We start from the raw sequence: 23,987 nt of genomic DNA, 5'->3' as shown, positions 1-23,987 counted from the left end.
AAACCTAGGTGCGAGCTCTGCTGTATAGCATGGACCACACAGCGCTTTGAAATGAGGAAGCTTTAAAGTCACAGGCAAGAGTTTGACTGGGAAGTTGAAGGTCGGTCTGCAGGAACAGATTGTACTTTGAGGTGAAATTCACAAACAAAGGCAATCAACATGAAGAATCTGGAAACTCCCAGTGCGAGCTGTTTCATTTTTCTGTGCAGTCCACAAGAAACAAGTGGAAACTTTTTGTGTAAGGTTCCAGCATATGTGATCCCAGAAGGTATTTGAAGTGTATTGCGCATGGGAGGATATTGCAGCTGTCAGCGAGGGCATTCGCAGAGCTTCCCTTTAACGTGGCTGTATCTTAACCATAAATTCGGAGAAAAGGAAATGTGCGAGAGTGGAGCCGGGAGGAGGGTGTTTGGCGTGGGCACAGCCAAGAGTCAGCAACAATGAGGGAGATCATTTTAAGTGAGGAGGTCCACAGTTTTTCATTCAGGAAATGGAAGGTTACTTTGGCCCCTCTTTCTTTCTTTTTTTTTTTTTTTTTAAAGAAGATGTTGTGGGTAGGAGTTTAGTAATTTATTTATTTATTTCTGCTGTGTTAGGTCTTCGTTTCTGTGCGAGGGCTTTCTCTAGTTGCGGCAAGTGGGGGCCACTCTTCATCGCGGTGCGTGGGCCTCTCACCATCACGGCCTCTCTCGTTGCGGAGCACAGGCTCCAGACGTGCAGGCTCAGTAGTTGTGGCCCATGGGCCCAGTTGCCCCGCGGCATGTGGGATCCTCCCAGACCAGGGCTCGAACCCGTGTCCCCTGCATTAGCAGGCAGATTCTCAACCACTGTGCCACCAGGGAAGCCCCTGGCCCCTCTTTCTAATTTGAGAACTGTGTAGCTAATAAACTGAGAAAATTTTTAGTAAAGTGGTATGTATATATTTTAATCTTTTATGTGATAGTGGCACATAATTCATATATAGATCTTAAATTATTTTTGTTGTATATGGGTTTTCATTATTGAATATGGCCCCTTTTAAAGAAAATGTTCAACAGCTTCTGGGAGACAATTTCCCTGCTTTATTGGGTAAGGCAGCCTAGGGTACACAGAAGAATGGAACAGAATTCAGGAAAACTGGGGAATTACCTTAAGGTAAGGGGGTTAAGATAACTTAGGAGAAACCACTTCAATTTGAAAGGGCTTATTTGTTAGTTGAAAAATAGGGATCAGTTAGACTTGCCCTGAGAACAAACTGTATTTACAGAATTTTCAGAGCTACATTAAAAAGACTGGAAAGAAATCATCTGAAATGGCAGTATTTGCCTCTGAGTGGTAGAATTGTTTGCGTTGAGTCTCCATTCTGTTTTGTAAATTTCACACTCTCAAAAGGAAGAAAACAAAAATCAATTTCTTTAAAAAAAATGAAATCGCAAAAGAAACCAGAAACCTGGCTCTTTCCCAGCGTTCTAATAGGAAATGATTATAGATTTCTATGAAACTGTCGAAGGGGCTTCACGGTGCTGAAAGGTTTTTGATCTCTTTAGGAAGTATTGTAGGGCATGGCTTTGCCGGAGCTCCCAGCTCCCTCAGCCCCTTTCCTCTGTGGAGGTCAGGCTCCAGGACCTTTGTCTTGAGTGGTGAGCGCCCAACATGCAGCCAGGAGCACTAGCAGTACGCACTCCCTCATGGAGCACCTTTTGGGTCTGAGGCTGACAGTTGTCCTGCCTCTTATTGGGTAAGCCCTCAGCCTGTGGGCTGCCAGCTGCCTGAGTGTTACCAAAAGGAGACGGTTCATTCATTCTTTCACTGTGGATTGTCAGCTGAATAAAGCGGCCCACCACAGCCTGGGGGACAAAAGCTCTCCATTAGGATTACACTGCCAGGTTGGAGAATGGCTCTTTCAACGCTGCAAGGCCTCAAATAGGGGCTGTACTCAGCAGACCACCTTTATGCAAATCCCTCTTCTTTGTCCAAAGGCCCCCGTGACAGAGGCCAGCTAAGCCTTTCTGGGCAGATAGGCTTTGTGCAGGGCTGGGAGGGAGATCACCCAGGTTAGGTGTTTCCAGGAAGAAAAGCAGATAGAACTGGTTTTGTAAAATGCTAGTACTAATAAATTGAATGTGTCTGTTGTTCCCAGTTCTCTCCTGGTTTCTTTCCTGATCCTGGACTTCCTCCTAATTGTCCGGGGTGGAGAAGCTGCTTGGTCTGTGCTCCTTGCTTGCTTGGGCTCTCTTCTCCTGGCTGCTGCTCACTCCCTCTATTCTTCTCATTGAATATTTCCAAGGTTTTATCTTCCCCTCCTCAGGTCACTTCCTTGGGGCACTATAGTGATGGGTCGAATTTCAAATATTCTTCATGTGCCTCTCGTAGAATAGACTAGAAGAGATCGCCAAGTCATGTGTCCAACTATTGCTCTTATCTACGTGGTCGAATCGATAATTCTTATCAAATAGAGGGTGGGTTTTCCTACATGTTTCATTGATGCCTAAACAAGCAAGAGAACCCACAGCTGGTGAATTTTCTCTCCAGACTCTTCCATAACCCAGTTTCCCTCTAGTAAAGGACACCTTTGGCCTTGTGACCTTCAGCCTCTTGAGCCCCCGCTGCCCCCAGGCCCATAACGGCAGTATCACATCTGCCTTGTAACCCATTATTTGTCTCTTCTCATTTTTGTCTGCCTCCTTTATGCCATGTCTGAAATCTGTCCTGTCTTGCAACTTTCTTCTGTTCCTTCAGCAGACCTGCTAAACTCATGGCTTTCCTCAGCCTGTCTGCTTCAGCCCCTGGTATCATCTCTCTTAAAGTTGCTTTGATTGTATTAGTCCCTTCTCAGAAATTTGCTGTAGTGCCCAACTAGCTTACAAATTAAATTAAAATGTTTAACATCTTCAGTTAGAGAACCCAGCCTGTCTGACCACATCAATTTCCCCATTTGATTCCTGTACTTTTCAATATTCCACCTTCTCAATTTTTTATTTTCATTTAGTTTTGGCTGCGTTGGGTCTTCGTTGCTGTGCACGGGCTTTCTCTGGTTGTAGCGAGCGGGGGCTACTCTTCGTTGCAGTGCGCGGGCTTCTCATCGCAGTGGCTTCCCTTGTTGCGGAGCACGGGCTCTAGGCGCATGGGCTTCAGTAGTTGTGGCACACGGGCTCAGTAGTTGTGGCAGGCGGGCTTCAGTAGTTGTGGTTTGTGGGCTCTAGAGCGCAGGCTCAGTAGTTGTGGCACATGGGCTTAGTTGCTCCACAGCATGTGGGATCTTCTGGGACCAGGGCTCAAACCCGTGTTCCCTGCATTGGCAGGTAGATTCTCATCCACTGCACCACCAGGGAAGTCCCGAGATACACTTTTAGATCTGACTTTGTTTCTCTACGGATCTGGGTTTGCCTTTGTTTGTTTTCTGTTTCTTGTTTTTTGTTTAACTCATCTGTCTTTTAGGAACAGGATTAGCTGGGTGAGAGGCGTTCAGCAACGTTTGGCTGCTCATCAGCATTTTGGCAGTTAGGACTCGGTGCTTTTTCATTCATTTATTCATTCAACAAGCATATATGCAGCATGCATTTTCTACCAGGAACAGTGAGGGGTACCCGGAAATACAACAATGGACACAGTTGACCTGGCCCTGTCCTCAGAAGAGGCCAAAAAATATGCAGAGAATGAGCCTCAGCTTCGGTCTGGGAAAGAGTGGACGTGTGACCTGTGTAGATGTGTGTGTGCCTGTGCTATTGGGCTCATTTCCTTCATTGCTGCCTTCCCCCACCACCTCGCCCAGTCCAGTGCCCAGGTCTGTGCAGGGAGAGCCTGATGAAAGAATTTGTGTTCAAGAAAAGAAAAGCCACTCATTAGGGACACCCCAAAGGAATCAGGAAGTCTGATCCTGTTTCTGGATCTCATTTGCAGCGTGACTTTGCCACTTGCCATTCTGGGCTTATTTGGCACTGTACATGGTACATGAACTACATAATCCACTCTAGTTTAATTTCCATTCTTGATTTTATCCATTGGAAAATTATGTTTCCTTCAGATGGATGAATAAGTGATGAGATATAATCTTATGAGTTGTAATTTTTTTAACATCTTTATTGGAGTATAATTGCTTTACAACGGTGTGTTAGTTTCTGCTTTATAAAAAGAGTGAATCAGTTATACATATACACATATCTCCATATCTCCTCCCTCTTGCATCTCCCTCCCTCCCACCCTCCCTATCCCACCCCTCCAGGTGGTCACAAAGCACCCAGCTGATCTCCCTGTGCTATGCAGCTGCTTCCCACTAGCCATCTACCTTACGTTTGGTAGTGTATATATGTCCATGCCTCTCTCTCACTTTGTCCCAGCTTACCCTTCCCCCTCCCCGTATCCTCAGGTCCATTCTCTAGTAGGTCTCTGTCTTTATTCCCGTCTTGCCCCTAGGTTCTTCATGACCATTTTTTGATTTTGTTTTTTAGATTCCACATATATGTGTTAGCATACGGTATTTGTTTTACCCTTTCTGACTTACTTCACTCTGTATGACAGACTCTAGGTCCATCCACCTCACTAGAAATAACTCAATTTCATTTCTTTTTATGGCTGAGTAATATTCCATTGTATATATGTGCCACATCTTCTTTATCCATTCATCTGTTAATGGATACTTAGGTTGCTTCCATGTCCTGGCTATTGTAAATAGAGCTACAATGAACACTGTGGTGGTACATGACTCTTTTTGAATTATGGTTTTCTCAGGGTATATGCCCAGTAGTGGGATTGATGGGTCGTATGGTAGTTCTATTTTTAGTTTTTTTAAGGAACCTCCATACTGTTCTCCATAGTGGCTGCATCAATTTACATTCCCACCAGCAGTGCAAGAGTGTTCCCTTTTCTCCACACCCTCTCCAGCATTTATTGATTGTAGATTTTTTGATGATGGCCATTCTGACCTGTGTGAGCTAATATCTCTTTGTACTTTTGACTGACATTTCTCTAATGATTAATGATGTTGAACATCCTTTCATGTGTTTGTTGACCATCTGTATATCTTCTTTGGAGAAATGTCTATTTAGGTCTTCTGCCCATTTTTGGATTGGGTTGTTTGTTTTTTTGATATTGAGCTGCATGAGCTGCTTGTAAATTTTGGAGATGAATCCTTTGTCAGTTGCTTCATTTGCAAATATTTTCTCCCATTCTAGGGGTTGCCTTTTCGTCTTGTCTATGGTTTCCTTTGCTGTGCAAAAGCTGTTAAGTTTCATTAGGTCCCATTTGTTTATTTTTGTTTTTATTTCCATTTCTCTAGGAGGTGGGTCAAAAAGGATCTTGCTGTGATTTATGTCATAGAGTGTTCTGCCTATGTTCTCCTCTAAGCTTTTGATAGTGTCTGGCCTTACATTTAGGTCTTTAAAGCATTTTGAGTTTATTTTTCTGTATGGTGTTAGGGAGTGTTCTAATTTCATTCTTTTACATGTAGCTGTCCAATTTCTCCATCACCACTTATTGAACAGGCTGTCTTTTCTCCACTGTATATTCTTGCCTCCTTTATCAAAGATAAGGTGACCATATGTGCGTGGGTTTATCTCTGGGCTTTCTATCCTGTTCCACTGATATATGTTTCTGTTTTTGTGCCAGTACCATTCTGTCCTGATTACTGTAGCTTAGTTGAAAATAAACAAATGTTGTAACCTCAGTAATAGCCAAAGATGCATTCACCCCTATATTCTGCTTTTTTTCAGACCCTCTCTGGTTTTCTTTAAAATTCCATATAAACATTTAAAGTGATGTTTACTTGAGCCAACCACTTTCTGGCCATTATTGTGTGGAGGAGGCCACAGGGGCTTCCTTGTCTCTGTCAGCCTCGCTGAGCTGACTGACAGACTGGCAGGGGGCTGGGTGGAGGAAGCTCAGCGCAGTTCTGGCTGCTGCTGAAGTAGGACTAAATCTGCGTGACTAGCTCACGAGGCCTCCCAGCGACTGCCTGGGATTCAGGCAGCCCCGCAGAGAGGGCAGTTTTTCCTTGGTGATAGGGCACTTACTAGTTAACTTCAGCCCCTTTGGGGGTGTGGAAGGGTGAAGATGTGCTCGCTCTCTCGCTCGCTCTCTCTCTCTCTGTGAAAAACAATATTTTTCATGATTGCATTTGGTATTACCAGAACCGCTGGTGACATTTTCTGCTCATTCTCCCCAGTGATGCCCCTAACCTCCTCTTCTTCCACTGCCCTTTCTGTGATACGTTTAGTACCCTTGCTCTTCTCCCTCTTCTAATTCATTCCAGCCACTTGACTGCTGTCCTTTTTCCTCAGGGAACCTCCCCCATCCCTGCCCACAGCTTCTTTACTTAGTTAATCTTTACATTATGGTCCAAGACTTCAAGAACTTTTTCTGGCCAATATCCTTAGTGCCTCTTGTCCTCCTTGGTGCCCAGAAAAACTCCGAGCAAGGGTCAATCTCTTCATCCCCGCCTCCATTCCTACAGATGGGCAGCTGCACACTGCAGGAGGGAATGAGGCTTCTGTGCAGCTCGGTACCACTACAGAGTCAGGCTCTTCCGCCTCATGTTGCTGTTGATGAGGACATCCATTAGGTGTCCTGATGCCCTGACTCTATACCCAGACCTGAGACACCACTTGTCCATGGCATGTTAGATTTACCCAGCTTGATCTCAAGGTTCTCTCCTTCTTGCCCCAACAAGTGGCATCAAGAAACCTCCCTGTATTGCCAATTTTTTGCCATTGCTTCCCTCTCTGAGAAGAATGGAACTTCTTCAAAGTCCTTTAGATTTCTTTCTTTCTCTTTTTTCCCCGACCAGGATCGAACCCGTGCCCCCTGTAGTGGAAGTCTTAACCACTGGACCACCAGGGAAGTCCCAGTCCTGTAGATTTTATCCTGCTGCTAATACCTTTAATTAAAGCTACAACTTATTGAGTGGCTACCATGTGCCACTTTATATATATATCAACTTAATTCTTATAAAAACCTTGACATGTCAGTATTATATTCCAGATTTTACAGTTGAGATACTCGAGACTCATAAAGGTTAAGGAACTCACCAAAGGTCACACAATTATAAAGAGGTAGAATTGGAATTTGAACCCAGGTCCACTTGATTCCAAAGCCCAGACTCTTCACTGTTCAACACTGACTCTCATATTATTTTTGAAAGGTGTTTCTTAATTTTGAATGCTACACATACTAATTAGAGCAAACTTTAAACATGCAAAAAATGTTTTAACCTTCCAAAGTTCCATCACCCAAGGACACCTCTGAATGTTTTTGCCCCCAGTCCCATTTTTACACAGTATTTTATTTCTTCATTCATATATCATGCTTTAAATGATTGGGCTGATATAGTATATACAATATTGTTATCTTTTCCAGCTAATACTATAACAATTATTTTTTCATAAGACAGATTCTTCACAAACATGCTTTCCAGTGGACTCTGCATTGATTAAAAAAAATATGAAAAATCTACTGGGGAGTGTCACAAATGCTGAGACTTTCCATGAAATAAGGAATGTAATCTTAGGAGGAGAAGGATAAAGGGAGCTTGGACTCCTAGTTCTGGGCAAATGTTACTCTATTTCAAATTGCAGAATGCAACAAGTGTAGATATTTCACATGGAACTTCATTAAAATTCAAATATATAAATCCTCAGGCAGAACAGGCAAAGGTGGCTGAGTTCCTGTATCTGTCTGAACTGTGGGAGAATTTGTTGGAAAGGCCATCAACCTTGAGATATGTAAGTAAATTTGTTACATTACAGTGTTGTAGGCTTTGTTCTAAGGCTTTCTGCTCCCCTAGGTTTGCAGCCAGAGAGTCATGCTCTTGCTACTCTGGTGCTTGTTAGCCCATTTTCTCTGCTTTGGCAGCTGCAGAGTGTAGCAACTCTGAGACTCTTGAAAGTAGTGCAGGGATGATGGAAGATTGAACACACACGGGGACTAGCTGAGTCCTGCAGTAGTTCTCAGGATGTGTTCACTTTAATTCTAATTCAGGATTAAACTTTTAGTGTCGTTTAGTCTTGAAGTATTTGTACTGGGAGACGATGGCACATGTTATGTGTGTCACATAAGCCCCAGACATGGCCCCTGCAATATGTTTTCAAGAGCATTAGCAGCAGAAGCCCAGATTTGATCAGCAAGTCACTTGTATCCAGAGGTGAATACTGCAACGGAGCCTGAACTGTGAGTATGTTAATTTATTTGGTTCTGGCAGGTATGAGACTGAGAAACTGAGTGAAGATTCCTTTGACTGTGAATTTTATCCCAACAGAACATTGATAACCTATGCCATCATAATTGTCACACTAGAAAGTATCTGCGTAAGTGATTCCCAACCACAGAGAGCTGATCATAACCCATCTATTCAGTGTGCTTTCTTGTGAACTAAAAATATGTGTGTATGTGTGTGTACACACACACACACACACTCACACCAGAAAATTGAAAGTGCCTTGCCTTCCCAAAAGAAGAAATCTTTGCAAGCATGACCTGCTTGAGTTTTGACCTTTATATTATACTTTAGGAATAAAATTTGATGAGGTTTTAGGTTATTTCCCATTGATTTTGGAAAAAGGCACTCACACTCTGCTATTCTGAATGAAATAATTGTTACTTTGCATAGGAAGGCTGGCTACTTCTGGCCTGAGAACTTTTAATTAACTGTATTCTTTTTTTAGTCTTTGTATGTTCTCCCCCTCCCCCAGACCCGTGTAAGTTTTTAAGTCTTTGTTTTAGAATGAATTACTGAGTGGAACAGGCCAGTAATTAACAGGTGTCTGTGCTGACCCTGTCCAATGGATAAGGAAAGTCGTTAGATATTTAGTGGCGTGAGCTTTTTAAAAATAATGATTAACATTTATTTAGTACTCAGCATTTATCACTATGCCAAAGTGATTTACATACTCATTTAACCTTTACAACAAGCCTATGAAAGTGGGTACTATTATTATCCCCATTTTCCAAACAAGGAGATTGAAACTTAGTTTAACTTGCCTAATCAATGGTGGAGCCAGTATCAAATCCTGCCCCTTATACTTTATATAATCTGAGAATTTATTTGGAGGTTCTGGCAGGAGAATTTAATGGTGTGTTTTGAGTGTCTTCTCTGTGTAGAGCTGGGTGCTGTTGGAAATAGCAAAGACATATAAGGCGTGACGCTTGTATTTAAATAGCTTGCAAACAAATTTTGTTGCCTCAGTATACAGAAAGGACTATATTAAAACACACACACACACACACACTCCATGGTAGAAATTTCAAAAGTATAATGCTTCTTTTGTTACAAATCAAATTTCAATTTATGCATCGATCTGTTCCTAATGGGTCTCTTCTGTCCTGTTTTTCTCTACTTATGCTTTGCACCATTATCCATTTACCTAAGCACTACATAGCTTTACAAGAAGCCTTGATGTCTAGTAGAGCACATCCTTGTACATTGTTGTTCTTCAAAATTATTGTGGATATTTCTGACTTTTTGCTTTCCATGGGAATTTTGTAATTAACTTTTGAAGTTATATAGAAAACCAAACCCAAAGCAAAATATCTACTGAGTTTTGATCAGTTATGTTAATTTGTAGATTAGTTGGGGAGATCGGATAAATTTATGATATTGGGATTTCTGTCCAGGGATATGACCTACCTTTCCATTCATTTAGATCTTCTTTTATATTCATCAATAAAGACATTATTTTCTGTGAAATAATTTTGCACATTTTTGTTAAATTAACTACTAAGCACTATATAGTTTCTTTTCTATATGAAGAAACATAAATGTAATTTTAGAACATGAAAAAGTGATTTGAGCAATTATATAGATTTGACTTTTCTTGATGGAAATATATGATACCATAAATATGCATAATTCAATTTTAATACATTACAATTAGATTATTGAAGTTTGGGGAATTAAAAGTTAATATTATCATTCAGTTAGAAATATTGTCTAATTTTCTTTGTTTAAACCTTTTCCAAAGGTTTCTTCTTTGACTCAGAAATGATTTAGAAGTGTGTTATTTAATTTCCAAATATTTGGGGGTTTTCCAGAGATTTATTTATTTATTATTGATTTCCTTTTTTTGTTTGTTTTTATAAATTTATTTATTTATTTTTGGCTGCATTGGGTCTTTGTTGCTGCACGCGGGCTTTCTTTAGTTGTGGTGAATTGGGGACTACTCTTTTTTTTTTTTTTTTTTTTTTTTTTTTTTTTTTTTTTTTTTGCTGTACGCGGGCCTCTCACTGCTGTGGCCTCTCCCGTTGCGGAGCACAGGCTCCGGACACACAGGTCCCGCGGCCATGGCTCGCGGGCCCAGCCGCTCCGCGGCACGTGGGATCCTCCGGGATCGGGGCACGAACCCGTGTCCCCTGCATCGGCAGGCGGACTCTCAACCACTGCGCCACCAGGGAGGCCCGGGGACTACTCTTCATTGTGGTGCACGGGCTTCTTACTTGGTGGCTTCTGTTGTTGCGGAGCGCAGGGTCTAGGTGCATGGGCTTCAGTAGTTGCAGCACGCAGGCTCAGTAGTTGTGGCTCGCAGGCTCTAGAGCACAGGCTCAGTATTGTGGCACATGGGCTTAGTTGCTCCGCAGCATGTGGGATCTTCCCAGACCAGGGATCAAACCTGTGTCCCCTGCATTGGCAAGCGGATTCTCAACCACTGTGCCACCAGGGAAGCCCTACTATTGATTTGTAATTTAATTGTTTTCATCAGAGAACATAATCTGTATGATTTTAATGCTTTAAATTTACTAAAACTGGTCTTATGGCCCAGCACATTTTGAATCACTATTTCTGTTACAAATTGAATGGAAAATGTGTGTTTTACAGTTGCTGGGTGTAGTATTCTGTCAACAAATGGGGCCAAGTTTGTTGGCACTATAGTAAGTCTTCAATATCCTTAATTATTTTCTGTTTACTTGTTCTACTGATTACTGATAGAAGAGAGTGAACTCACCAGCTGTAATTGTGGGTTTGTTTATTTCTTCTTTCAGTTCTTCATTTTGAAACTTTATAATTAGGTGTATACCTATTTTGGATTGTTTTGTCTTCTTGATTGACTCCTTTATCATTATGAAAATGATAAAGGAGTCAGGTCAATCTTTTTCTCTAGGAACATTCTTTACCTGGAATCTTTGATACTAATTAGCCACTCAAGCTTTACATCATTAGGGTTACATAGCATATATGTTTCTAATCTTTTACTTGCAAGCTATCTGGGTCTTTATAATTAAAGTGAGTATCCTGTAGACAAGATAGTTGGTCTTACTTTTATACCCACTTTTAACAATCCTAGGCTCTACATTTGTGCCTTTAGTCCACTGACAGTTAATATAGTTATTAATATGGTGAGGTTTAAATCTACCATCTTGCTATATGTTTTCTGTTTGTCTCATTTGATCTTTGTTTTCTTTGTCTTTTTCTGCTTTCTTTTGGATGAAGTGAGTAATTAGTATTCCATTTTATCTATTTTGATTTATAATCTATATCTCAGGTGAGTTTTATTTGTTGCTCTAGGCAATTTATAGTATACATCTTTAATTTATTACTGTCTCTGTGAATTAATATTGTGCCACTTCATGTATAATGTAAGAACCTTGCAACAGGAGATTTTTGTTTTCCATCCTCCTGTTTTCTATGTTATTATTGTCATAGGTTTGATGTCTACATGTATTATAAAGCTTACAGTTCTTTGCTTTTATTTCAGTTATCTTTTAAAGAAATTAAAGATAAAAAATTTATTTTTATTCACATATATATTATTTCCAGTGCTTTTCATTTCTTTATATAGATCTGAGTTTCTATCTGGCATCATTTTCCTTCTACCCGAAGTCCTTCCTTAACATTTCTGGTAGTGCTAGTATGCTGGCCTTGACTTCTTCCAGATTTTATTCATCTGAAGATGTCTTTATTTTACCTTCAATTTCTTTGAAGGGTATATTTTTGCTGGATATAGAATTCTGGGTTGATCTCTGCCCCCCAGAACTTTAAAGATGTTTAGTTTTCTTTCGGCTTGGGTTATTCTGATAAGGAGTCAGACAGAGGACATTCTTCCCTACTCTGTATTAAATGTATCTTTTATTTCTGTTTGCTTTTAAGATTTTCTCTTTGTAATTGATTTTCAGCAATTTGTTTACGATGTGCCTTGGTAAGTTTTTCATTGTGTTTATTTTCTTGGATTCATTGAGCTTGAATATATGAGTTTATATTTTTCATCCAGTATGGGAAAAAGATTGGCCATTATTCAAATATTATTTTTCTTGCCCCTTCTGGGAATCTAGTTACATATATTTTAGATTGCCTGATACTACCCCATACCAAAGCTCTGTTAATTTTTTCAGTCTTTTTCCTACACTCTGCTGGATGAAACTCAAATGACTTCCAGCCATGTGTAAGCTGTGATTGTTATTTAGTTTTGGATTTATTGTATTTGTTCCTGGTAGTTATTCTTTGACTGGTCTTGGAGAGTGTCACCTTGCTCGGGCAAGCTTAGTATTCAGCCAAAGGTTCAAGAGAATGGATATTCAGATTTCTGGAGGATTCTACCCCACCCCCACCCCCACAGGTTCTTTCTTTCTGGTGTTCTGCTCCACAAATTCCCTCCATCTTGGCCTTCCTGAACTCTTATTTCTGTCTCCTAATTTTAGCGAGACTGCTGTGCTCTGCTTAGGATTCTGCTCCCTGAACCATGGTCTGGATGTAACTTTAGGTAGGGCTGCTCTCATTTTTGTTCTTACCTCAGTGATCACAGTCTTGAGCCGCCTACTGTACAGTGTATCCGAATAGGTATTTCCTATGATTTGTCCAGTTTCTTAGCTGTTCATGGTAAGAAGACTAGTCCCATATCAGTTATTTCATGGCCATAAGCAGTAGTCCCTATAAATTTTGGTTGTTATTGTATCTTTAAAAATATTTTCTAATTTTGGTTGCCAGTATATAGAAACAAAATTAATTTTTAAATATTTTTCTTGTATACAGTAACCTTGCTGAACTATTTAATTATTTCTAGTAAATTGCAGAATCTCTTGGATTTTCTATGTAGATAATTATAGTATTCATGACTGAGGACGGTTTTATTTTTCCTTTCCAAGAGTAATTCACTTTATTTTTTTATATTAATGCATTCGTTTGTACCTTCAGCACTATATATTAAATATTTTAGCAACCACTCTTGTTTTTTTTTCCTGAATGTAAAGAAATCTTTAATGTTCCACCTTTAAGTATGTTTTTAGTTGATTCCCTTTACCGGGTTAAGAAAGTTCCTGTCTATACCTAATCTGTTAAGAATATTTTTTAAAGTCATATATGTATGTTGAATTATATCAAATGCATTTTCTGCATCTACTGAGGTGATCACATTCTTTTTCTCTTTTTGTCTGATACGTTGAATTATATTTTTTCTAATGTGAGATTATCCTGGTATTTCTGGAATTAGCCCAAATTTTTAAATACTATGCTGATTTGGGTTTGATAATTTTATTTAGAATTTTGAATATGAATCACAAATAAAATTGGCTTATAACATTTTCCCTTTTTCCCATTTTCCCTTCCCAGCTTCCCTTTTCTGGTCTGGTATAAAGAATATACTAGCAGTATAAAATGAGTTGGGTGGGTGGCTTCCCTCTTTATCTGTTTTCTGGCATAATTTGCATGTAATAGGAGATACCTGTTATTTAAATATTTGGAAGCATCCATTTGTGAAAACATTGGGGCTGTTTTGTTCGAGTTTGGTTAGGTTATTATTCTGTGGATAAATTTTTAATTACTGAATTTCTTTCCATTTATAGGATTTATTCAAATTTTCTTTGTATTATTAAATAGGTTTGGGTAAAATACATTTTTTTCTAGGAAAAACTCCATTCTGTCTCTGTTTTCAAATGTGTGGGCACAGAGTTGATAATACTGCTTTTACCATCTCTCTTATTCATAGGTATGCATTTTTCATTCCAAAATGTATCTTCTCCCTTATTTTTTGATCTGGTTATAACAATGTTTTTTGAAAATTTTATTTTAGAAACATATTTTAAAAATCTATTATTTTTTATTGCATCATTTTTTGGTCCTATGTTTATTATTTCCTTGCTTCTCCTTTCTTTAGCTTTACCCTTATTTTTACAATTTGTTTTGATGACTGTTTAGCTCATTTACTTTTATTTTTATTTTCTGATAAGCATTCATGCGTATAAATTCCTTGGTACTGCTTTAGGTGCATTTTAGAGGTTTTAATATGTAGTATTCTTGCAGATCTTCATTTCTGAATATTTTCTGATTTCTAAAGCTATTTAGGAAATGTTGTTGTCATTGCTATTGTTTTAAGTATTCAAGTGTAGAGCATTTTATATTATCTTTTTATTCTTGATGTGTAATGCAATTGCATTAGGGCCAGAGCAGATGGTCTGTATGATACTATTCTTTGGTATTAATCTGTTTTATTGCCTAGAATGGCCTAGCTGTCTGTCTTTCGTGTTCTGAAATTTTGCTATGATGTTTCTAAATGTGGTTTTATTTTAGTTTATCCAAATTGGGTCACATTTTACATTCTGGAAAAATTTCAGCTATTGGCTCTTTACTGCCTGTCTCCCATTCTTACTAGTCTTTTCATATGGAACTCCTATTAGATATATTAGGCCTTTCTATTCTGTCCTTCATGTTTCATAACCTCTTGTTTCATATTTTCCATTTCATTATCTCTCTGTAAAGGCAATATGGTAAATTTCCTCATATCTGTATTTCACTGACTAATTTTCTCATCTGGTTTGTCTTAATATATTGCTTAATCCATCCTTTTGAAATTAATTTCATTGAACATGTCTTTACAGAATTTCTCTTTTATTCTTTTTTACGTCTACCTGGTCTTTTCCCATATTTTCAGTACCATCTATTTTGTTTTAAATATTTTTAAACAATTATTTTATAATGGCTTTCAGATATTTTAATTATCTGAAGTTCTTGGAGGTCTCATACTGCTGGAGGGGAAGGGAGTATATGTGTGTGTCCTAATTCTAGCATATGGTAGATTGGTTTCTTTATTTTATTTTATTTTTTATTGAAGTATGGTTGATTTACAATGCTGTGTTAGTTTCAGGTGTACAACAAAGTGACTCAGTTTATATATATATATATATATATATATATATATATATATATATATATATATATACACACTTCTCAGATTCATTTTCCTTATAGGTTATTCCAAAATATTGAGTATCGTTCCCTGTGCTATATAGTAGGTCCCTTTGGGCTATCTATTTTATATATAGTAATGCATATATGTTAATCCCAAACTCCTAATTTCTCCCTTGGTAGATTGTTTTCTTATGTATTTTCTAATTTTGGATGGTGAGCTCATCTTCAGCCGGTGCCTTATCTGTGGAAGTTCTGTGGAACCTGGCTTTAGAGAGTCTCCCTCCGGAATGGGTTTGTCTTTGCTTCTCCTGGAACCCTGAGGTTTACCCAGTCTAATAACACCCCATTTTTTCCCACCCCGAGAATATGCTGAGACAGACAAACTTCCTTGTTTTCTTCCTTTGTTGGTGGGACAATTCTTTAAATGAAATTGTAGCCCCTGGGAGTCTGGGCTATACCTAGGGAGGGGGTGGTAAGTTTTAGTTTCAATTCCCTGCTTGGATTCTCCTTCACCAAAGAGGGCATTTAATGCCCAAGCTCCCCTGTTGCATAGCTATGCTTCCCCATCCCCACAGCATCACAGGTTGGTGTACTAACCAGCTTGTTCTCAGGATCTTCCCAGTGTTTGACCCCTGAGCTTTCTCTTACTTCCTTGCGAGCATTTAAAGATGTTTGCTATGTTTTAAGGGTTCCTTCTTATTTAACACACATGTATTTGAATGTCATTGGCTTCTACCTTGAGGTTTTGACCTTGAGGTGATGTGCGAGTCTAATTATACAATCCAAAGGAGAGGACTGTGGTGATTTCAAGGTCATTTTTATATGCCAAGGATTTCTGTGATATCAACGATAAATGCAGATTTTTGTCTATTGTGACATGATATTGTAGCTAGATCTGAAGCTTTCAACGTACATCTGTCTTTGTTTCACTGTGTTCTTGGAATCAGTGGAAGTTAAAGGAATCTAAGGGTATGCAATTAAACCTACAAATACTTGACTTTGGGATTAAGTTATGTAGCTTCACAGAGTGTTTTTGTAACTTTTTCAAATATATTCATTTGTAATGTTATTGTGACAGACATTCATCGAGGATCACACAATAAAGCAAGTCTTCAACATCTACATAACGTATGAGAAGGTTATTGGTATTTAGTGAAATTCTATCTTTAAAAGAAGTAGGCATTCCTTGAGGGAAAGGTGCTATGCAATTGAGAATTTTGATTAGTCTTATTGCTTTATGTGATTCATCATAGACTGATTTCTTAGTAAAATGTGGCTCCACCTTGATTTCAGAATTCTTTGTTACAGCACTGAATAATGGATGAGGATGGGAAAAAGAAAAAGAAGAGGTATGAATTCCTAACTGACTGATATTTCCATCAAAGCCCTCTCCCCTGCCCTCCGTTCCTATTTCACATCTAGCAAAATTCTCCTTCCTTGGGGAAACCTGACTGTCTGGCGGGTGTTCCATAACCCCAGCCCCAACTCTATTATAATACTGTGTACACTACCTATGTCCTGACAGCCTCCCTTATCAAACTGTGTCCTCCATGCCTTGAACAGTGGCTGCCCAGAGCTGACACTGAATAAATGGTTTATAGTCCCTGATCGGTTGAGAAACCTGTTTGGGGGCCTTGGCTTGCCTAGAGTTGAAATTCATTTACATTTGAGAAGATAAATTACCGTATTTTTCCAGTTCGAGAATCTAAAGTAAATTCCAGTCTACTGATCAAAAAGTTTTGGTCAGAATTTTTCAGAATGGTCTGTGTTTTTTTAAAGGTAAAAAATAAAATCTCAATTAGCATTTCATTGCTCAGCCTTCTCTCTGAGAAGGATCATTGGCTTTTAGAGAGCCTCTTGAATAATTATAGATCATTTAGAAACAATTGTATTTAATCAGAGGTACTCTTGAAAAAGCAGGTAAGAATGTATGGTGGAACAAAGGCCCACCATTACATTCAAATTATTTTGGATTTATTTTATATAATTCATAGGCCACTGTGCCAGACACTGTGTGGGCTTTGGTATGGGAGACATGGAGACAGATACCCTCAAGGACCTCACAGTCTGAGGGAGATGAGATTGGCTTTCATTTTCTTATTTTAATATTGACAGTTTTTGTTGTTCTATGAGTTATCAAGGGACCAGATTTTTGCTCAGATGTTGACATTAACATCTCCCTTTCTCTCTTCTTATTTCTCCCCATCCATTATCCATCATCTGAATTCCTAGCCCTACCCTTATTATTAATAACCTTGATTGTTGTTTTGTCAATTAGGGATGCACCTGATGTATCTGAAAATAAAGCGAAGGACTCCGTCAGGATCTTCACAGCACTGCGTGCTATGCTGCAAAGTCATGGTTATCCTGTGAAAGGAGGCAAAGCTAAAACATCGCAGAGTGCTGCTGCCCTTTCACAGAAGAAGAGAGGTTGGAACTGAGCACCCCGACCCATCCTTATAGCTGTGGGTGGGACAGCTGGGTCTCTCCCTTTACCTCAAACATCTCCAGGAGGGATTAATGACGAGATGATCTCCTGAGGCACCTTCTGATACATGGCTATTTATTTTCTCTCTGTTCATAAGTTTGTTATAGTCAATGCTGAAAATATTATTGAGGTTCATGCAAAAGTAGAAAAAGGAAATGAGAATTAGTAGAAGTATTCTGGGCAATAACAATGCAAATTTCTGTATCTTAGGCACTTGAAGGCATATGATAAATTTTTCGAAGGGAAACAGGACCCCAAGGGTGTCAAACAGTACCTGTAATATTTAAGTAGATTTAACTCAAAACATCTGAGCAGGTTATACCCATAGCATGTAACCATGCTGTAAAGAGCTCTTACCTAAAAAAATGTTTTCTTGACCAGATGATACCTTCAGCTGTTGCCTTATTTTTGTGCCGTCTTCACAGCAGAGCTTTTTGAAGTGATTGTATAGACCCTGTGTCCACTTCCTCACGCCCATTCTTTCCTCAACCCACTTCACTGAGGCTGGAGCTCCCACCAGTCCAGGACAACTACTTTTGTCAGGAATAGCAGTGGCCTCCACATTGCTGAATTCTTTGGTCCCTTAACTGTCCTCATCTTTCCTGATATTTCAAAAACATTGGACAGGTGACCACTCCCTCCTTCTTGAAGCATTTTTCTCTTGGCTTCCAGGATAACTGCATAACTTGATTCTGGTTTCTCTCCTAACTCATTGGCCATTCCTTCTCTCTCTTTCTCTGTCTCTGTCTCTCTCTCTCTCTCTTTTGCATCCCCTATTTCCCTCTTCAACTTCTAATCATTGATGTGCCCCAGGGCTCAGTCCTAGGACCTTTTCTCTTCAATATCTACACTCATTTTCCAGCCCCTTAATTCGAAGGGCTACCTGGATGTCAGTGCCCCCCCACTTTTTAAATCTATCTGTAGCACTGACCTCCTCCCTGAGCTCCATACTTGAGAATCATACTCATTATTAAATCAGCAAGAGAGTTTCCTCTGTGACTTCTTTGCTTGGATATCTAACAGGAAAGTTAATATGGCTTTTCAGGACCTCTTGATTCCTCTCCACTCCATTACCTCTCACACCCCCAGCCTTGGTTCTCCCAATTTCAGTAACAGGTACTACCATTCTTCTAGCTGCTCAAGATAAAAATGTAGATGTCATTCTTGTGTCCTCCACCCCCTCAACCAATCCATCAGCAAATCCTTTTGGCTTTACCTCTAAAATATATCTCAAATCCATTCACTCTGCCCACTTCCATAGCCTTGGTGTACCAACCTAATCCAGGCCATCATCATCTGTTCCTTTCAGAGAAGCTTTCCAGCGAGACTCCCTTGCTTCTACTCTTGTTCCCCAATTTGACCTATTTTTCACAAACAACCATAGTGACCTTTTAAAAACATACGTCACTCTCTTGCTTAAAAGCACGTCCTGTTCCACTCAGAATATTGCCAACTCCATACCATGTACCCTACATAATCTGGTCCTGCCCATCTCTCAGACTTAATTTCCTACTGCTCTATCCCTTGGTCACCCTACCGTAGCCCCTTTGACCTCCTATCTCCCTTTGTACTTACTGCTTCCTCTGTCTGAGATGCTTTTTTGGTCCCAGGTCTCTAACATTTTTGTGAGGAGAAGAAACGAACGTTTATTGACATACATTAAAATAACTGGAGACTGGAGGGCTGTGTTTAGTGAGGTCCCTGAGTTACTGAAGTTAGGGGTGTGGGTGGGATTGGGGGAGGTGGAGAGGGGCAGATGTTGATAGCAAAGTCTCTGAATGAGCACAGGAGCCGGAACACTGCTCATTGGGAAAACCAGAAAACATTGAAGAATGGAGAAGGTTGTGTGAGAGATAGAACATTGTCAGCAGCTTTGGAGAGTTACAAGATATGACTTAAAGATTTTCTAGTTAAGGGGCCTTGCTAAAGCTTAATTCGATGAAACTAAATCATGGAATTCCTTATTTTCGCTACGGATTGAGGAGATTTTAGATGTCTGAATACACCTAGAGCATTCGACACAGCCTGTACCTTATCTGGTTTATTATGAATACTGGGTTTTGATAGAATTCCGAAGACTTAAAGAAGTCAAGAAAAGAAAAGAATTGGGGGTTGAAAATCATAATGTTGTTAGAGAGGTCATCATGTAGATGAGTAGAAATTCAGGTGGATGATCTTCAAGGTCTTTTTCAATTCTGAACACTTCTTTGTTTATGATAATTTATAAGCAATTAGTTAGTCTACTTCAGGTCCTTCATTAGCACTCAGCATTTTCTCATGAGAGTCGTTTCCATAAAATTAATTATAACTTTGAAAAATCTAACACCCATAAGCTAATCATTTTAATGTGACAGTTTTTTATCCTTTCTTCCTTTTTCTAAAAAGGCAAAGTCAATCCAGAAGCCTCTAGAGAGAAATCTAATTGGATTCCATCACTTCCTAGCTATGAAGAGTTCAACCAGGTGGTGCTACAAGTAAGAGGGAGTTTGTTCTTTGATTACTTCATATGTAGAATACGTGCAATAGAAGATAAAGAATAGTGGTTTTTCAAAGTGTGGATAGGAGACCATGCATTCAGAATTACCTAGGGAGCTTGGTAAAAATACAGGTTCCTGGGACCCACCTTAAACTGTCTGAATTGGAATCTCAATCCTGGTAGGGCCAGGAGACTTCATGTCTAACACACTGCCCAGATGCTTCTTATGCCAAATGAACCCACTGATCTTGAGTGACAACACAAATGAAAAACTCTTTCTATAGCTTAGTGGCAAGTTAAGTAATTATCTGGTAGAGTCATTCAACACAGGTTGCTAGACTCTACTGAATAAGGCTTTTAAGTCCTTATTTTTTTCCTCAGTGACATGAGGAAACATGTTCATGGTTTCTATCTCCAATGGAACTGGTAAGTTTCACTGAGTTCAAAGGCCACAAACTAAAGCCCGAATGACCATGGTCTTTCTTTTGAGTGAGACAGACAGGGATATGAATTGTGCCTTTATCGCTTACTCGTTATGCATCCTTGAGAGAATTACTATTACTAAGATAACTTGATTTCTTTCTCTGTAAAATATCTCTGTTTCACAGAGTTGTCATGAGAATAAAGGGAACATGTGTGAAATGTCTAGTTCACTTTTTCACTCTCTTCTCTGTGTCATTTAATTTCTCTTATTTTCCATCCCTTTGTCTCCTTGTGTTGCAGTCTGAGTCACTTCTTCAGCTGTGTCTTCCAGTTCAAAAATTGTCTTTCCAGCTATGTTCTAACTTGCTATTTAACCTACATATTGAGTTTTTATTTTGATGATATTATTTCTAGACATTTTGTTTATTTTTCACATCTGCCTAGTCAGTTATGAGTCTTCCTCCTTCATTATATTTTCAATACCCTTTTAAAATTTATTTAAGCATATTAAACATGCTTATTTTATAGTATATCCGTGATATTTCCAGTATCTGCACATTTAAAATCTGATTCTGCATTTTATTATTTATACTGCCTCTTGTTCACGATGTTTCATTTTTTCCTGGTTGTTAATCATTCATTGCAATCTCATGTTATTTGGGAATTTATCTGCATGAATTCTTTGAGGGCTTTAAAATCATTCTCTAGAGATGATTTCAACTTCTTTTTACTAGATATCTGGGGTCAGGACCATGTGAAAGTAAATAATAGGCTTGGAGTGTTGAGGGCTACACAGGTAGTTTGTGAATTCCAGCTCCGAATCTGTGTGAGTGTAGGCTTCTGTTTGTAATTCCCAGATAACACTCGTTTTTCTTTTCCTTTTCTAGTCTGAGTGGAAGCTGAGGCAGGATGGGCAGGTTGTGAATCCCCTGGCTTCCTTTGCCGGATAAGATCTTTCTATTTTGTCTGCTGAGAGTGTTACCCTTTGGGAGGCCTGGCTTTATGCAGGAGTTTCTGATTTCACCCCCGACCTTGTGCGGGCCCAAGCTTTGCTTTCTGTCCCCCCAGCTCTATGCCATCAGTGTTGTGTAGATATTCCCAAGGCATATGCAAGCTCTGATATCCCCTTACCTCTAATTCTCATGTTCTAGTCATTTCTGATGTCAGATCATTTCCCTTACTTTACCATAAGCTTGGCCCTGTTTTGAAATACAAGTTTTAATATATTTTAATCATCATTTTAGGTATTCTCTACCAGGAGGCATTTGTCTGGATATCTAATCCTTTATATAGTAGGGAAGTGATGACAATACCCATATTTATAAATAGATGACTAAACTAACCACAAACGAAAATGCCCTCCAAAATAGCCGTACAGTTTTTAAAATTAATTTTGAATTAAATATGAAACAACCTACACACGGAAATGAATCTTCATAGCTTGTGTTGGAGAGTTTTGTGTTAATTGGTTATACATTGAAATTTGTCTTAAGTGACACATCATTTGATAAACATCTCATGCTTAAGGTTAAGTAGATTCTGTGTAGGAGGCAGAATAATGGAATTTTAATTAAGTCTGTGCCTGCTTTATTGATATTTAAGGACCACAATACACTTTCAGTGTGTGATCATAATTATTTATGCATTTAGAAATAAAGCTATCATTTTATTATTGTTCCACTATTTAATTACATTATTATTCTCTCTTCATTAGTCATTAGATGGCTTTATGATAATAGTGAGCACAGATGGAGTGATAATTTTCGTGACTGACAACATCTCTTCTCTCCTTGGCCATTTACCAGTAAGTTCTCCCAGCTTTTGGGAAAGGATCATTCGCTTTGTCGTTTAGGGGTTCATTATTTGTTTTCAGCAGCGTATAACTCATCAGAGAAGACATTCTCAGTGTTGTCAAAACGTGCACCTGTTTTACTGTCCTCTCCATTGGTTTCAGTTTTAAAGCTATGAAAACAAACTCTGATATAAGGTAGTGAAACGGTGTGTGTGCATTGGTGTGTGGTTTGTAAACTGCCCCTGAAGGAGAGCTCCAAAGAAGACTCGGGATAATTCCCATGGTGACTACTTTGCAAGACAGCCCTCACAAGATGGATGTGTTTGATTTTGTACATTTCTTGAGTCCACCACATACTAATTAAACAATGAATGTCATGATTTGGTCATGCTGGCTCATGACATCCATTTCCAGGTCTGATTTGCTTTTTGTTTCTTTATATTGAAGAACAAACCCGGATCTCATTTGGAAAAAATTTAGAAATGATTGCCTACTTTAGCAATGTTGTAAATATTGCTGGAGAGACCTACACATGAGTTATAGTCAGAGTCTCTGATGTTCAAATTAGTCACTCATTCCTGAGCCCTTTGGTGTCACTATATCCCTCTCAGGAAAGCTTTCTGTATCTTCCTAGCACCATTGACTTAGAATATATGACTTCCTAAAATTTTTCTGGATCTTCAGGCTGGACACCTACCAGATATATCACTTAAACATGAAAGTACTGCATACCTTCATATTGCATGCATGCCTGTGTGTGAAGAGGGGCTGTGTAGAGTACATCCACCACCACTACTCTTGAATCTCTGTCACTTGGCTGGTTGTGTTAAACGTATCTGGATTGTTGCTTTCATTGCATATTTCTCATTCCACAGAGTTGTCTTAAGAACTTGACCCACACACAGATCTATAGCACTCAAGTTTGAAACACGTAAATGAATAGAAGTTTTGTTTAATTATTATTTAGTTAAGTTAGAAGAGGATTAGGAGCTTATCCCACTAGTTATGCTGTTCCAGCCAGCATGTTCTATGGCCCACTTGGAAACTCAGAGAGCTTTTCTGCTCTTTTCTTTTTATTTAAAGATACTAAGGTCCATTTCTTCATTTCTCATTCTCTTCCTTTCTTTTAGAAAGCAGTTTGGATTTCCAAATTCAGCTTATATTTATAGAATACCAAAACAGCTGAATAAAATGCAAATATTAGAGATATTCATTGCATTGGACCTCAGAGGAGTTATATCATAGGAGAATGGTCTTATTAAATGCACATTAAATGAAAGAATGTAGTAGTATAATCCATTACACATTAAATGTTGTTATAGTGAAGACCACAAAACTACCCAAATTCTTGAGGTATTTGACATTATTTAAACCAAACTGACCATTGACTGAGACTGGTGACTTTTCTCTGAGGATCCACACATGAAGATTTTTCACAGCAATGGTGTTAGTTATATCATTTTCCTTGATTCTTTATGTATTTTGGTTCAGAGTTTTCACTCTTAAGAGACTCTTCCACCCTTCAACATTTGAAGTAACACACAGACACACAGACACACACACACAGTCATCCTAAGGTAGAGGTGTCTGGGACATGGGTTTGAACTGTTAATCTTAAACCATGGACTTGATAACCTGAGACTGGTGTACTTAAAAATAAAGCTATAACTATTATTGATACATCTGTAAGTAAGGCATTAAATGGGAATGAATTTATATATTCTTTTAA

The 23,987-nt window shown here is 38.9% G+C and overlaps 1 protein-coding gene across 1 annotated transcript in view; it reads left to right on the top strand.

Annotated features, from left to right (window-relative positions):
* The first annotated feature begins 3,580 nt into the window (after positions 1-3,580).
* The window catches only part of PASD1 (PAS domain containing repressor 1), an 81,456-nt gene continuing 61,049 nt past the window's right edge, over positions 3,581-23,987 (top strand). The window contains exons 1-6 of the mRNA XM_060087960.1: positions 3,581-3,651; positions 8,171-8,276; positions 12,076-12,098; positions 17,358-17,509; positions 19,953-20,041; positions 22,181-22,270. Coding sequence (XP_059943943.1) covers positions 3,581-3,651; positions 8,171-8,276; positions 12,076-12,098; positions 17,358-17,509; positions 19,953-20,041; positions 22,181-22,270 — 531 coding nt within the window. The remainder of the gene's footprint in view (positions 3,652-8,170; positions 8,277-12,075; positions 12,099-17,357; positions 17,510-19,952; positions 20,042-22,180; positions 22,271-23,987) is intronic.

This window comes from Mesoplodon densirostris, chromosome X, assembly GCF_025265405.1.
Source record: "Mesoplodon densirostris isolate mMesDen1 chromosome X, mMesDen1 primary haplotype, whole genome shotgun sequence".
NCBI classification, from domain to species: Eukaryota; Metazoa; Chordata; class Mammalia; order Artiodactyla; family Ziphiidae; genus Mesoplodon; species Mesoplodon densirostris.
Note: the sequence above shows the minus strand (reverse complement) of the source record. Positions and strands in the feature narration are given on the sequence as shown.